General features: G+C 38.0%; 2 protein-coding genes across 3 annotated transcripts; both read left to right on the top strand.

Annotated features, from left to right (window-relative positions):
- Nucleotides 1–10,446: 10,446 nt before the first annotated feature.
- LOC116110642 (pentatricopeptide repeat-containing protein At5g16860-like) lies at nucleotides 10,447–11,355 on the top strand. The gene has a single exon (XM_031396860.1). The coding sequence runs from the start codon at nucleotides 10,447–10,449 to the stop codon at nucleotides 11,353–11,355; it is 909 nt and encodes a 302-aa protein (XP_031252720.1).
- Nucleotides 11,293–16,991, top strand: LOC116110678 (pentatricopeptide repeat-containing protein At5g16860). 2 transcript variants are annotated; one of them, XR_004124937.1, is made up of 3 exons: nucleotides 11,293–14,244; nucleotides 15,977–16,242; nucleotides 16,349–16,991. XR_004124937.1 is itself a non-coding variant. In XM_031396903.1 (2 exons), the coding sequence occupies exons 1-2, from the start codon at nucleotides 11,684–11,686 to the stop codon at nucleotides 15,978–15,980; spliced, it is 2,565 nt and encodes an 854-aa protein (XP_031252763.1). In that variant the 5' UTR covers nucleotides 11,293–11,683; the 3' UTR covers nucleotides 15,981–16,317. The 2 variants fall into 2 exon arrangements, 1 of the variants encoding a protein (XP_031252763.1); XM_031396903.1 differs by lacking the exon at nucleotides 16,349–16,991 and having other exon boundaries at nucleotides 15,977–16,317.
- The last annotated feature ends 175 nt before the right edge of the window (nucleotides 16,992–17,166 follow it).

Genomic DNA, 17,166 nt, shown 5'->3' with positions numbered 1-17,166 from the left:
CCTAGAAGTGCCTTAGAAATGTCGAGCTCATTTGAGGCCACGAGCTGATTGATCCTGCTGGGAGCGACCTAAACCATCGCTTGGCATCGGAGATAAGGGTTACCGCCAAGCAATGACATTTTACCAAGTTAGAGGCTTGGTGGAGTTCCATAAGGTCGTTCAACTCGTACAAATGATCCTACAAATTGAAATTCTCATCGAATGCTTGCATGTCAAGCATTCTGAATCTCGATGGGAGGGGAGCACCTAACACTGCCGGAGAAAAGGGAGACACCTCCGCGACCTACCCTTGTTCATTTTGTTGAGCCTTAAGCTGATCCAAAGCTTGTTGTAACTCCTCAATCTAAGGCAGCGGAGCTTTCTGGGGATCACTTTCCGCAACGTGAGTTCGACCCTCACGGTTGCGGTTGAGAAGAGATAGCAAATCGGACTCCTCCTCACCTCGGTCGAAAGCTCCGACCAATCTCGACACATGCTGGCTAGAGCCGTGTGATGGCATTGAGTGGTTCGGGGAATCTTCCCAACCTTTACGATGGTACGAACCGAGCCACGGACGATGGTAATCCCCTGCACGATGATAATCGAAGTCGTCACTTTGGCGATAATGGGAATCTCCTCGCCTTGCACTTTTGTGGGAGTGCCCGTACTATGTGGCACGGGATGGCTCATGCCATGACATGTCACCGAGTCGCAACGCCAGGGGTATTTTACCCGGGGTGCGATCGGTGTTTGCTAGTCCCTCGAAGCCTTTGGGTTGTTAGGCGCCACTTGCTTTCCCTTTCTCTGACGCGCTGCAATGCATGCAGCATGGGCTTTTGCCCTCTTCTGCACTTTCACGCGACCTGCAAGCGTCTTTGGCGGTGGCATCGCCTCATTGGATTCAGGTGGCACGACTCGATCCAATCGGTCTAGCCTTTGGCTGACCATTTGGAGAGTATTATTAAACCTCTCTAGGTAACTCATGACGGCTAGATCAAGCCACGAGCTTGAAGGGATATCCCCCATGATATTTTGCTGGACTGGCGGCACTTCGGGAGAAGTGTCCTCCTGTACCTGGGGGATCTCTTCATTGCCATAATTGGTGTGCTCAGATTCGAAACCGCGAGCCATTTGCTGTGGTGGGACTGATTAGTTAGAGATTTGTCTAATGAAGAGCAAGTACTAAATCAGGATCTCCTTCTAGCGCCAAGCTGTTGATGCTTGATTTACACACCAACTATTCGCACGTGGGAAATGCTAAAGAGAATTAGAAGTCACACGTGATATAAGGGTATTGAATTTAATAAAGGGTGAAAGACAATGTTTAAAGTGGTTCGGATGCTCAAAAGTGAATCTTACGTCCACTGATATTGTATTAATGAGAGTAAGGTCATGTCATGTTCAGTGAGCTGAGTTACAACTTAGAGAATACAAGCGAGAGAGAGAGAGAGAGTAAGCTATTCTAGAGTAAAATTAGCTACTCCCGCAAATGAGAGGGAAGGCCTCTATTTATAGGGAGATAAACCAAGGTAATGATTACTAAATCTGCAAGTGGGTGGGTACCGTGCAAATCCTTCTCTGCGTCCCATTGCTCACCTACCCGAGTGATTTCCTCGACTTATGTAGGGATTGGACACGTGGACAATTTCCAACCATCCGCTAACTTGGCACTTACCCACTGCACTGACAGGGGCATGCCACTTACATCATTATGTGACGTGGCTGCGTCTGAACGGTCGTAGAACCTTCCCAAGTTTTGACCACCCCATGTTGACAAGACTCCGCGTCAGCCCTACTTTTTCAGGCATAATAAGCTAGATGTTGATTATTACAAATTTAATAAAACTCAAGACATAACTATTTAAAATCTATCACTAACTACCTCAAATCCTAACTCCGTGGAACTTCTATTGATGAATCCATTTGAAAAGACTAAATTGCCCTTATTTTTTGACATTGAAAAGAAAAAAAAGAACCAATCCCGTTGAACCAGCAATGTAGCCACCGTGCCCATCTCATATCGCTGGGACAACACATAACAAAACACCTCCACACCAACCCTCTCAACTGGCCATCAACCACCCGCTAAACCTACCGTGCTAGCAGCCTTGTCTCACCAAATAACCACCACCACTTCGGCACCCACACAAAAAAAAACCACCAACACAACCCCCACCCCTACCTACCTTCCCACTACATCAAACCCTCTCCATCCCGCCTTCCCACCCCATTAAACCAACAAATATGCCGCCACAACCCACCAAGCAAACCAATCACCACCTCCGCAAAATAGCAGCCACCTCCGCGAAACATCACACACAACACATAGAAAGCAAATCAACCTAACTATACATCGCCAAATCAAAACCAGAAATTGTAATGATTTCACCAATTTCGACAATATTCTGTGAAGCCATGGTCAATTTATTTCTGTTTTCTGGTTCAAGGAGTAGTGCATATTTTAAGTACATGCTACCGTGGCATTCTATAATACATTCAAAAATTTAGTTCTAGAAAAACAAGGAAAAGAAAATATTTAATCATGCTCAAGTAAAATTGCCTAATTAAGGTCCACCTTTGATGAATTTTGTACATATAGCATCAATTTCCAAGGCTTCCTTATCCAAAAGGAACCCAAAGAGTACACCTTGTAGACAAACAAACATTATCTTAGGGATGGGCATAATCCCCGCCATGTGGGGGACTCGGCCCGGCTCGAACGAGGCAGAGTTTTCTCAAATTGTTTGGGGTTCGGGTCGGAGTCGGGCTGAAAATCAGTCTTTGAATTGTCCCCACCCTGACTTCCCTGACCTAGCCCATATATTATAATAATAATTACTATTATTATTATTATTATATGTATAAATATTTGTAGTAAGGTTTAATTTTAACCATTTGATCCTATATTAATTTGAATAGTTGAAAATCAATCAGTGAAACCATAAAATATACAAGAACAAATTATAATTGTGTGAGTATTTTATGAAACCATATACAAATGGAATAAATAATAATACATTAAATATAATGAATCATTATAAATATTTGTAATACATAATAAATATATTATATATGTATAATGTATCATTTGATATACATAATATATATATTGTTGTGTGTGATTTTTCCATTAAGCTCGGAGAAGTCAGAGTTCCGTGAGGTTATAGTTCAACCCAGAATCAGTTCGGCTCAATACTTGTCCGACCCAGCAAAAGCTCGTCAAGATATAGCTCGACCCAGCATAAGTTAGTCGCGACCAATCCTGACAGTTGTTCAAGCAAGTCACAGATAAGTTTAGATCCCAGGTATTTCGAAAGAGATCAGATCAACAATTATGATAGCGCGATCTTAGCGCTCGATCGCGAGAATATCAAAGTTGCATTGTAATATTGATTGCAATTCCTTTAATTTCATTATTTCCTTTGTAAAAAACTTGTATATAAACCCTCTCCAACGATGGAAGAGAGTTAGAAAATTTTTCTAGGCATTATATTAATTTCTTATAAGCTATCTAAGCAAATAAAAAAAACAATGGATGTAGGCTCAAGATTCAAACTTGCCGAACTACTTTAAAAACTTTTCGTGTTCTTTACATTATTATTTTTACATTCATTGCATTGCTAGTTATTCGTAATCACGCCCACATCGGTTTTGATTCCACCAAGATCAGTCGGATCGCTCTAATTGGTGTAATTCTTGCATCAACATATATTTTATATATGTATAACGTATAATACATATGTATTATATTTAATATGTACATTATATATTTAATTTCTTTTTGGATGATATACATTATAATTTGGAGAAAATGATAAGATAGGATGCAAAACCCCCAAACGGGGATTTAAGAGATTCCTCAAATTCTTCATTTGGGGATCGGGCCTAATTCGGGGATTCCCCAAATTTCCCGTTTGGGCTTTGAGCTGGGTCTGGGACCCGTGCCCATCCTTACACTATCTTAAGGTCTAGATTCAATCAAGAAAAAGTTTATATGTACACCACAACAACACAAGTGATATGAACAAACCCTCAAATGAGCAAACCCTCGATACTACTCCAAAGTAAATTTTTCCATCTAAAATTTGGACTAAAATTACTAGTATATACTCTATGGACTGGCATATTTACCCAAAATCACAACAAATCTCAATACAAAGCTATTATAATTGCATTTTACACAAATGAACAAACCAATTAAAACCGACTCAAGAAAATCTAACCCGTTTCCTATCACAGATACAAATGTATCACAAAAGATCAACACAAAACTCCGAATCTTCAAAACCATCAAATTTTTCCGGTTATAAGTTTCACACGTGTACTAATATATGAAAAGTTATACCATATGCATGATTTCCTATATGCACTATTTTTCCTCCAACTTACATAAATTTTAATCATCATATTTCAATAGTTGTAGATAATCACTATAAACTCATGGTTATTAGTATCCTACGATATTTAATACATATCCTACGATATGATTTGATACGGGTCGCCAACGATACATATCAGATAGTGTATCCTAAACTTTTCGATACATTAATATATATCCTACGATACGATATGTATCGGTTCGTATCCTTAAAAATATCGATACGACTTTATTAATTTGAGCCGAAGGCTTAAAAAAAAATTTGGTTCAGGTTGAAATAGATCGAGTCAAATCCGAGTCACCCAATCCGGTTCACTAAAACCCGCCCAAATTTACTCATTTTACATGGAAATAGTGAAGAGAAATATGTGTTGCTCATTTTGCATGATAATAATGACACAATTGGAGATATAGATATTGACATTGATCTTGGAAATACTATGAATGGTTGAGAGGAAATGATATAGATTCTTAATTTTGGTTATGTAATACCATACTTTAAAACTTATAATATCACAAAATTTGTTAATTAATCTTGGGAATAATATTAATTTTAAGAAAATTTTCATTTTTTTTTTTTTTTAAAGAGGCGTATCCTACGATATGATACATTACGCGATACACGATTTGAAAAATTAGGTTTCGATACACGATACAATACGTGATTTGACAATCATGTCTAAACTTGTATCCGCCATGACTCATTGATAACATTTACTTCAATTTCCTAAGATTTTACTCATAAAATACACAAAATTGCAGTCAACAAAATTTACCAAGGTCACTACAATAATGAACAACTTAAATAAATGAAATATGAAATCTTCAAAAACTCTCATGAACTTTTTAACAATTGTTAGTAAATTAAGAAAAAACACAGATTCCTAATTTATCCTAACATCATATCAACATGTCATTATTGCAATCACACTTCATTAATGAACTGCAATAAAAGATTTACAGCATAAATACCTCTTGTAGACCAAGTTACAGTATAGCTTTGCACAGAAATTTCCCCAATCCAAAATCCTCCAACTGCAGAGAAAAAAACAAGAACAACTTTTCTGTTTTTTTATTCTACGGACATTTCTTAATTTGCAATTCTATTACTCGTTTATATGTGTGCAGTTACCTTGAAGTTATCAAGGTAACTGCTTGGAGTTGGATTTGTGCTTGGAGTTGGATTTGTGTGTAGTAACTGTTGTAACAGTTACCATCTTTTATTTAGATATAAACTACAGGTGGGTTCCATCATGGTTGACCCACCCATGTCCAATATCTCTCCTCACACATGATGAGACTATCTTTTATTGTGCTTTTACAAGGTTCATACTTTAGTAAATATGTCGTGTGACCATATATACATTGAGAGCATATTAGTTATGTATCTGTTAGGAATATATTATTGCTCGAATAATGAAACTTGGATTATATGACGTATGCAATACCCTAGATTATTTATCACATCTTTCTCTAACAATCTCATTTATAATAAATATATGTTGTATTCATAATTATGTTTTGTCTTTACATAAAAGCAAAACATAATTGGTCAACCAATTAATACACAAGATTATAGTGTGATAACCCAAAAATGTAATCTTCCTCTTTTTTCGATTCTTGCAACTTTTATTTAATTTGTTTTTCCAGAAATGTCCCAACAGATTGAATTTTTCTCAATATTTTGGCAACACTCTAAGATACCAATCATTAAATAAAGTTTTCAATAGACAGAATAGAGTAATAAGGGTACTCTATGAGATTTTATTCTTATATAGGGTTTCTACAATGTTAAAGTTGAGATTTTGACTTTCATTACCCTCTTGGTCAATATTTTTGCACATGTGGTATGAATCACATACTACAACATTTTCTCATTTCCCATGGAGTGCATGTCTCTTTTTTCTTGTAAATGTCGTACAGATTTTAGTTCAGACATACCTAACGTCTAACTTGAGTTCACTCTACATATTTTTAATTCATCAGAACTCTAACATGACAATTAGACAGATAAAGTAATAACTTTGGATAATTTATCACTTACGGTCATACTTCATTATGACATTATTTTGTTTTTGTTTTAAGCAACGTTAAATATTTTAAGTTTGGCTCTCTATTATAACCTAGATAATAAGCTTAAAACAAAATAATGGAGACGATTGTCTGCATAAGAAGGCCAATCTAGTATATTCATTCGTTGTTGGCCAATATGGTCAAGTCTTGCATGGCATACATTCACATCATCATTATTAGAAGATATAATAAAAGAAAAACAAGCATAAGTATAATTATAACCAATATCTAGAACAATAAAATCATTAGAAATATAACCACAACCATAATAATTTGTGTCCAAAAATAAATTGACACCAGTACTTGAAAAGTACTAAATTTCAGGTCGGGTTGACCCATTTGTGCTTTGACTTTGTCAACTTGACTCCGTTGAGCGTTGACTGGGTTTGACTAACCCATTGACCACCCGGGTTGAATATCCGGGTCAACTTGACCCATTCGACTCTATTATGGTATCAGTATCAAAGCTTGGTTCTTGTTTTTTGTTTAGTGTTAAGATATGATATGATGAAATATACTTGATTATATATATGCTTATTATTTAATTTTGATTATTTCGTACTTATGTTTTAAGAATTGTTTTCTGGTAAAACTAATTAGAAAATTAAATTTCTTGTGAAATTATGGAGAGAAAGGTTTTTTAATCGAAAAAAATGGAGTTAAAATGGTTGAGATATGTTTAGCTCTTATACTTGGCCCCTGAACCATATGGACCGATTGATTTGTTTGTCATTTGATTGATTATAGATTTTCTAATTTAAGTCTGGACTGAATTTTTTTTATACCATATTTAAAAGTTAAAATTTCATTACTAAGAATTCAACCTCTCTCTCCTACGTGAAAGCCAAACCTACTGACCATAGAGCTAAATTTTTTTGTTAATCAATCTTGAATAGTTTAAGATATATTAGCTTAAGCCCAATCCATAACAAAGTCAAACGGGTCAAGTTGACCCGAATATTTGACTCGAACGATTGATGGGTTAGTCAAACCCGACCAACAGAGTCAAATCGAGTCAAGTTAACCCAGTAAAAGGGCAAATGGGTCAACCCGACCCAAAATTTAGGGTGCGGTGAGGGTCCCACGCATGCCGCGTTGATACCAACGCGAGAAGGCGCCTGGCGACGCATGTATAGGTTCTAACAATATGATTTTCCTTTTTTAAAAGAATAGAGTGTATACTTGGTATGAAATTGCGAGTATATTTTTTGTTTTTAAGCCATAAATACTTGTAAATAAATTTATTTGTCAAATATAATTAACCTTGATTTGATAAATGAATAAAAACTTTTTTGTATTTGTTACGAAAAAAAAATGTTATTTATAAACATGTTAAGGTTGCTAAAACACCCGCTCAGAAAGAAAGGATAATGAACATGATTAGAACTCTATAAACTCATATCTTAATATTAAAAAACACATAGGATGAGTTGGCATAAATAGTGAATCATTCCCTTATGTGAATAAAATAATGCAGGATATTGTCTGGCGACGAGGATTAAATACAATCTCCTTAGGGAGCGTTTGGTTGAGGGTTATGTAGGATTACTGGGGTAATGTCAATCTTATATTACTTGATTACCATATTTGGTTGTCAATTAATATAAGATACCGGTAATCTTCAAATACCAATAGTGGTTACTATTGGTAATATGGGAGGTAATCTGATTACCTCCATTTTCTTAGGTATTCTGAGATTACCCAGGTTATTATTTTTTGTTACAATTTTATCCCTTATTAATAAAATTTTTAGACAATAATACCCTTACTTTAAAACAAATTTACATTACTATCCTATTTCAATTTTACCCTTGTTTAATTAAAATTTTGGACAATAATGCCTTTATATTTAAAATAATTTACAGACCACCACTGCCACCCAGCCATCACCACCACTGCCACCCAGCCACCACCGCCGACAGCGAGCCAACCACCATGGGCCGCCGCCGGAAAATCACCGGAGTCCCCAAAAAAGAACGAGATTCGGTGGGAGACTCTTGGAGGCTTTAATATGGCCGTTTTCGGCCAAATTGATGGCCGAAAACGGCCATATCGAGCCAGATCTGGTCGGAAATGGCCAAAACTATTCTAGCCATTTCCGACCAGATGGATGGAACTGGCCATTAACTGCCAGATCTTGCCTAGACCTGGCCGCTAATGGCCAGGGATCTGGCCGTTAACGGCCAGATCTGGCCTGATATGGCCGTTTTCGGCCATCAATATGGCCAGAAACGGCCATATCGGAGCCTCTTCGTCACGGTGAGGTACTCACGGGTACTTTCAGAGATTTTCGACGGTGGTTTGCAATGGCGGCAAGCGGCGGCAGGAGGTGGGGGTGATTTTGTCATAAATTAAAGTTTTATATAAGCAGAGGTGTTTTAACTAAATCTGAAATATTGGGGGTTAAAAGAAATTATTCAAAAATTAATAATAAAAATAATCTTATATTAATATTTAAAAGGGGGACAATTTAATAATTTAAATAACACACCCACAATTTATTCCCCATGACCAAACATATTGATATTACATACCCACCAACTAACCAAACACATTTTTTTAAAGATTCCTAGTAATCTTCCAAGGTAATCTATCTTTCTAGTAATCCAACATTTCTAATAATCTAATATTCCTGAACCAAACGCCCCTTGAAGAAATTTTTAATTACCCTAGTCTCTTTGGTCTCAAATAAACAACACAAACACACTACATTAAGCAACAAAAATGATCATCAACTAATGCTACACTTACACAGTCAAGATCGCTACTTTGAATCCAGCAGACTAATGAAGTGACAACGCCACAATGAGTTAGGAGCCAAAGTTGTGATCTGAATTTGTATACATTTTGTAAAATGCCAAAAAAACAAACATCTGATCCGCACACAACATTTACTCACAAACTACTGAACCCAATAACGAAAACTCACATGCAATCTACTAAAAACCAAAAAGAAATGCAAAAGAAAAGAACCTGCCAATCCAGAAGGAAAGAGAAGCTCCAAGAAGTTTAGCTGAGAAGACGCATAGCACAGCAGGGAAGAACAAGAAAAGCGGCGGCCTCAAAGAAGACGGCATAAGGCAAACAAAGGGCCATGGTGAGAGTGAGAAGTCCAACAAAATCCGGCATCACCCAAACGCCGACTTGATCAGACCACTGGCCCAAAAATTTGATGGTGTATTTTCCACCATTTCGCCATACTTGTTCTTCTTGTTTTTGGCTTTTGTAAGACTCTGGGAAGCTCGGCATCTAGATTAAGACAACGTGAATATTGGCTTTGTTATTTTCTCAAACATATGGGCTCAAGGCCCATTTCTCAAAAAGCCCATTAGTGTAATTCACTCACATAATTTTTTATTTAGAGTATTTTCATTAAAAAAAAAAAAAAAAGCAAGACAAAACAAATATACTGTGTTACCGCAGAAAGCTCAAGCTCTACTCAGGCACCGTCTGTTTGGTTACAAAGAAAATGTAGGAAAATAACTAGGTGGATAAACTAACGTCTTTAGATGATAATAATTGGGTTTTGGTTTTTGAGAATTTAGAATATTTATTGTAATGTTTTAGTGTTAGGCTTAACCATAAACTTTCTTAATGTTTTAGTGTTAGGCTTAACCATAAACTTTCTTACACTTTTGTTTTGCACACTTGCTGTTTGCTGAAATGCTTGAGTTAGGATTCTATTTAAGTTAATTATTGTTATTGATAGTTAGATAAACTTGGAGAATTCAATGTCCTTCGACGATGGCTGTTTGTAGTTAGAAAGTTTAGGGATGATGATTATTCTTTTATTTTCCAGGTGCAGGTTTGCGAGTTAAGATTGTTTTTGTGTTGCATGAGAAGAATTGTTGGTTTGATGTTATAGATTATGACAAAGTGGATAAACCTCAACATCTTGTGATTTTTCTGTGGCAATTTGTGAGGTAATGCCTTTTAGTTGCTATATAACTAAGACCATCTTCTTGTTTCCGTTCCACATTGAATAATCATTCGAATCTCTTGTCACAAGCATCGCCATGCTACACTATCTTTTCCATGTTAAGATTAAACCATCATTTGCGATCAATCCATTTGCCACCATTAAGTATTTCTCCTCCTCAGCGCCTTCTATCACATCTTTTCTCCTAAAACAATGCAAATCCTTAACCCAAACCTACCTCATCCATCAGCAGATGGTAGTCCAAAACCTTACCCACATCCCCACTTCCCACCTCATTGCTGCTTACATTTTCCACAACTCTCCTTCCCATGCTCTATCCCTTCTGATACGCCGTTCACCCTCAGCTTCCTCCTCCTACGGGTGGAATATGCTAATCCGTCGTGCTGTTAACCTTAGGCTACTTCACAATGCACTCCATCTTTTCCTCCTTATGGTGAGGTGTGGATGGCATCCTGATCAGTACACTTTCCCTTTCGTCCTTAAGGCCTACGGGGAGCTCAACTACTTTTGTAGTGGCTCTTCTGTTCATGCTCTGATTTGCACAAGTGGGTTTGATTCAAATGTCTTTGTTTGCAATGCACTAGTGGCTATGTATGCTCGATGTGGGGCCTTGGGCTATGCTCAACAGATGTTTAACGATATGTATCAGAGAAGGATTTATGATAGTGTTTCATGGAATACAATTGTAGCAGCTTACATGCAAAGCGGCAATGTAGAAACTGGGTTTATGTTGTTTGATAAAATGACTGCTGATGTAAAAGTTCGGGTGAATGCTGTTAGTCTTGTCAATGTGCTTCCTGCATGTGCATCCGTTGGCTCGTGGTTGAGGGGTAAGCAAGTGCACGGTTATGCAATGAGGAATGTGTTGTTTGAGGATGTATTTGTGGGAAATGCATTGGTGGATATGTATGCGAANTTCTTACACTTTTGTTTTGCACACTTGCTGTTTGCTGAAATGCTTGAGTTAGGATTCTATTTAAGTTAATTATTGTTATTGATAGTTAGATAAACTTGGAGAATTCAATATCCTTCGAAGATGGCTGTTTGTAGTTAGAAAGTTTAGGGATGATGATTATTCTTTTATTTTCCAGGTGCAGGTTTGCGAGTTAAGATTGTTTTTGTGTTGCATGAGAAGAATTGTTGGTTTGATGTTATAGATTGGATTATGACAAAGTGGATAAGCCTCAACATCTTGTGATTTTTCTGTGGCAATTTGTGAGGTAATGCCTTTTAGTTGCTATATAACAAAGACCATCTTTTTGTTTCCGTTCCACATTGAATAATCATTCGAATCTCTTGTCACAAGCATCGCCATGCTACACTATCTTTTCCATGTTAAGATTAAACCATCATTTGCGATCAATCCATTTACCACCATTAAGTATTTCTCCTCCAGAGCGCCTTCTATCACATCTTTTCTCCTAAAACAATGCAAATCCTTAACCCAAACCTACCTCATCCATCAGCAGGTGGTAGTCCAAAACCTTACCCACATCACCACTTCCCACCTCATTGCTGCTTACATTTTCCACAACTCTCCTTCCCATGCTCTATCCCTTCTGATACGCCGTTCACCCTCAACTTCCTCCTCCTACTGGTGGAATATGCTAATCCGTCGTGCTGTTAACCTTAGGCTACTTGACAATGCACTCCATCTTTTCCTCCTTATGGTGAGGTTTGGATGGCATCCTGATCAGTACACTTTCACTTTCGTCCTTAAGGCCTACGGGGAGCTCAACTACTTTTGTAGTGGCTCTTCTGTTCATGCTCTGATTTGCACAAGTGGGTTTGATTCAAATGTCTTTGTTTGCAATGCACTAGTGGCTATGTATGCTCGATGTGGGGCCTTGGGCTATGCTCAACAGATGTTTAACGATATGTATCAGAGAAGGATTTATGATAGTGTTTCATGGAATACAATTGTAGCAGCTTACATGCAAAGCGGCAATGTAGAAACTGGGTTTATGTTGTTTGATAAAATGACTGCTGATGTAAAAGTTCGGGTGAATGCTGTTAGTCTTGTCAGTGTGCTTCCTGCATGTGCATCCGTTGGCTCGTGGTTGAGGGGTAAGCAAGTGCACGGTTATGCAATGAGGAATGTGTTGTTTGAGGATGTATTTGTGGGAAATGCATTGGTGGATATGTATGCAAAATGTGGAATGATGGAGGAGGCGAAGAAGGTTTTTGAGAGGATGAAGGTGAAGGATGTGGTTTCTTGGAATGCCATGGTTACAGGGTATTCTCAAATTGGTAACTTTGAAGATGCTCTTGGGTTGTTTGAGAAGATGATGAATGAGAAGATACAATTAGATGTTGTGACGTGGAGTGCTGTGATTTCAGGATATGCACAGAGGGGACATGGGTATGAAGCGTTGGACGTATTTAGACAAATGCAGTCTTGTGGGTCAAAGCCAAATGTTATTACTCTTATGTCACTTCTTTCAGGTTGTGCTTCTGTTGGAGCATTGCTTCATGGAAAGGAGACACATTGTTATGCCATCAAATGTTTTTTGAGTTTAAATCTAAGCGATTCAGGAGATGATCTTGTGATAATTAATGCTTTAATTGACATGTATGCTAAGTCCAAGAAACTTGATGTGGCGCGTGCAATGTTTGATACAATTGCACCAACAGATAGGAATGTTGTGACTTGGACTGTCATGATTGGTGGTTATTCTCAACATGGGGAAGCCAATGATGCACTAAGACTTTTTGCTCAAATGGTCCAGCAGGATAGATCTGTAAAGCCAAATGCTTTCACTTTATCTTGTGTTCTGATGGCTTGTGCTCGTTTGGCTGCACTGAGGTTTGGTAGAGAAATTCACGGTTTTGTTTTGCGGAGCCAGTATGAATCAAATATTCTATTTGTGGCTAACAGCCTTCTGGATATGTATTCAAAATCAGGAGATATTAATACTGCTAGAGTTGTATTTGATAACATGCTGCAAAGAAATGCTGTTTCATGGACATCCTTGATGACAGGTTACGGTATGCATGGGCATGGAGGTGAAGTTCTCCAGCTTTTTGATGAGATGAAAAAAAAAGGTCTAGTGCCTGATGGTGTAACCTTCCTTGTGGTGCTTTATGCTTGTAGCCACTCAGGAATGGTTGATCAAGGATTAAAGTATTTCCATGGCGTGAGTAAGGAATTTGGTATTAGCCCAGGGCCAGATCACTTTGCTTGCATCATTGACTTATTGGGTCGTGCGGGTCATTTGGATGAAGCTATGAAACTTATAAAAGATACGCAAATGGAACCAAGCCCTGTTATTTGGGTGGCACTGCTTAATGGTTGCAGGATCCATGCTAATGTGGAACTCGGGGAATATGCTGCAAATCAATTGCTAGAATTGGAGTCAGAGAATGATGGCTCATATACGTTGCTCTCAAACATCTACGCAAATGCTGGGCGTTGGAAAGATGTAGCCAGGATTAGATTTTTGATGAAACATACTGGGATTAGGAAGAAGCCTGGTTGCAGCTGGGTACAGGGAAAGAAAGGCACTGCAACCTTCTTTGTAGGTGACCGGACCCATCCACAGTCTCAAAAAATATACGAAATCCTTGCAGACTTGATTCAACGCATTAAAGCCATGGGATATATCCCAGAGACAAGCTTTGCACTTCATGATGTGGATGATGAAGAAAAAGGTGATCTTCTTTTTGAACACAGTGAGAAATTGGCTCTTGCATATGCAATCCTAACAACAGCTCCAGGGGCACCCATCCGGATCACAAAGAATTTACGCATCTGTGGTGATTGCCACACTGCTATAACTTACATATCCATGATTATTGAATATGAAATTATTTTGAGAGACTCAAGCCGCTTCCATCATTTCAAGAACGGATCTTGCTCCTGCAGAGACTATTGGTGACGCNAAATGTGGAATGATGGAGGAGGCGAAGAAGGTTTTTGAGAGGATGAAGGTGAAGGATGTGGTTTCTTGGAATGCCATGGTTACAGGGTATTCTCAAATTGGTAACTTTGAAGATGCTCTTGGGTTGTTTGAGAAGATGATGAATGAGAAGATACAATTAGATGTTGTAACGTGGAGTGCTGTGATTTCAGGATATGCACAGAGGGGACATGGGTATGAAGCGTTGAACGTATTTAGACAAATGCAGTCTTGTGGGTCAAAGCCAAATGTTATTACTCTTATGTCACTTCTTTCAGGTTGTGCTTCAGTTGGAGCATTGCTTCATGGAAAGGAGACACATTGTTATGCCATCAAATGTTTTTTGAGTTTAAATCTAAGCGATTCAGGAGATGATCTTGTGATAATTAATGCTTTAATTGACATGTATGCTAAGTCCAAGAAACTTGATGTGGCGCGTGCAATGTTTGATACAATTGCACCAACAGATAGGAATGTTGTGACTTGGACTGTCATGATTGGTGGTTATTCTCAACATGGGGAAGCCAATGATGCACTAAGACTTTTTGCTCAAATGGTCCAGCAGGATAGATCTGTAAAGCCAAATGCTTTCACTTTATCTTGTGTTCTGATGGCTTGTGCTCGTTTGGCTGCACTGAGGTTTGGTAGAGAAATTCACGGTTTTGTTTTGCGGAGCCAGTATGAATCAAATATTCTATTTGTGGCTAACAGCCTTCTGGATATGTATTCAAAATCAGGAGATATTAATACTGCTAGAGTTGTATTTGATAACATGCTGCAAAGAAATGCTGTTTCATGGACATCCTTGATGACAGGTTACGGTATGCATGGGCATGGAGGTGAAGTTCTCCAGCTTTTTGATGAGATGAAAAAAAAAGGTCTAGTGCCTGATGGTGTAACCTTCCTTGTGGTGCTTTATGCTTGTAGCCACTCAGGAATGGTTGATCAAGGATTAAAGTATTTCCATGGCGTGAGTAAGGAATTTGGTATTAGCCCAGGGCCAGATCACTTTGCTTGCATCATTGACTTATTGGGTCGTGCGGGTCATTTGGATGAAGCTATGAAACTTATAAAAGATACGCAAATGGAACCAAGCCCTGTTATTTGGGTGGCACTGCTTAATGGTTGCAGGATCCATGCTAATGTGGAACTCGGGGAATATGCTGCAAATCAATTGCTAGAATTGGAGTCAGAGAATGATGGCTCATATACGTTGCTCTCAAACATCTACGCAAATGCTGGGCGTTGGAAAGATGTAGCCAGGATTAGATTTTTGATGAAACATACTGGGATTAGGAAGAAGCCTGGTTGCAGCTGGGTACAGGGAAAGAAAGGCACTGCAACCTTCTTTGTAGGTGACCGGACCCATCCACAGTCTCAAAAAATATACGAAATCCTTGCAGACTTGATTCAACGCATTAAAGCCATGGGATATATCCCAGAGACAAGCTTTGCACTTCATGATGTGGATGATGAAGAAAAAGGTGATCTTCTTTTTGAACACAGTGAGAAATTGGCTCTTGCATATGCAATCCTAACAACAGCTCCAGGGGCACCCATCCGGATCACAAAGAATTTACGCATCTGTGGTGATTGCCACACTGCTATAACTTACATATCCATGATTATTGAATATGAAATTATTTTGAGAGACTCAAGCCGCTTCCATCATTTCAAGAACGGATCTTGCTCCTGCAGAGACTATTGGTGACGCTGGAATGTTACTGTCCAGTTGAGTAATTAAATGTTTTGAAGCTTTTGAAATGTAAATTTTTTTTTTCTGTATACTTTCATTATACTTTTTTGCCAGGTATTTGAAGTCGGCAAATAGAAATAGTTTTTTGACACTGCAATTTGTTTGTGTGTGTGTGTGTGTGTATTTAAAGGTTGTAATGGGTTCAATATTCTTTTAGTAAGCGAGTATTGGTAGCTGGAAGTTGATGGCCAGCTCTCTACTCTATGCGAAGCAATTCGTAAGCTCAAACTCCCCTTGTTACATTTTCTTGTTGGAGAGATTCGAACTAAGTCGTATGTGCTAAGTCAATTGTTTGAAGACATCTATTCTTATGGCCATTGCAGGGAGATCAATACAAATTGTTGATCAGTGCTCATGTTTACAAGAAGCAATTCTTTCTCAAACTTGTCCACTTCAAAAAATTAGTAAACACTTTCATTTCACTTCAATTCTATGCTTGTAGGTTCCCTGTGCTTGGCTAGTCTATGAGAATTTAGTCCCCAATTTTACCATTTATGATGTTGAATATCCAGATCATCTGTTTTGCAAGTTCACTGATGACAGTCAATACCTGAAAAGTTATGCAGAAACCATCAGGATGTGATTGTTTATAGACCAACATGGCTGTTGTTTTCATGTAAGGAGGAATATCATGAAAAGCCCGGAGGTTTGAGAGTTTTTTCACCCAAATATATACAAGGACTTTTTTTTTTTTTTTTTTTTTTTTTTTGTTTATGATGGAGAATAACAAATTCTGACTTGTGCTACAGAGAATCTGTTCCATTCATAGAAAAAATAACATTTCGCCTCATGAGGTTGGATGTAATGGTCCTTCTTTATGATTCTATTAATATAGCCAGTGAAAGCGTGTATGGTTGTAGGATGATTTACTGGCATTGTTACCGAACCAGGAACACAGGAAGCTTTGTTGATGTGCAGGCAGTTGGTATATTTTCTTGCGGAGATGATGGCCTTCACGTATATCAATTTTCTAGCTTTTGACGTGAATTCTGTCTTCAGCAGCATGCATTTTGTAATTGTGCTGACTTGTCATGCAGAATTGCTCTTAATAATATCTGAAATTGAAATTTCACTTCATTATTTTGTTGTTATTGTGACCATAAATTACAAGTTTTTCATGAAGAAGAAGAAAAAATAAAAT

The sequence above is a fragment of the Pistacia vera genome, unplaced genomic scaffold (assembly GCF_008641045.1).
Source record: "Pistacia vera cultivar Batoury unplaced genomic scaffold, PisVer_v2 Contig609, whole genome shotgun sequence".
Taxonomy (NCBI): domain Eukaryota; kingdom Viridiplantae; phylum Streptophyta; class Magnoliopsida; order Sapindales; family Anacardiaceae; genus Pistacia; species Pistacia vera.
The sequence above is the reverse complement of the archived record's forward strand: the minus strand, read 5'-3'. Positions and strand labels throughout refer to the sequence as shown.

Coding starts and splice junctions, on each gene's coding strand:
- LOC116110678 (XM_031396903.1), top strand. CDS start 11,684: ATGCTACACTATCTTTTCCATGTTAAGATTAAACCATCATTTGCGATC.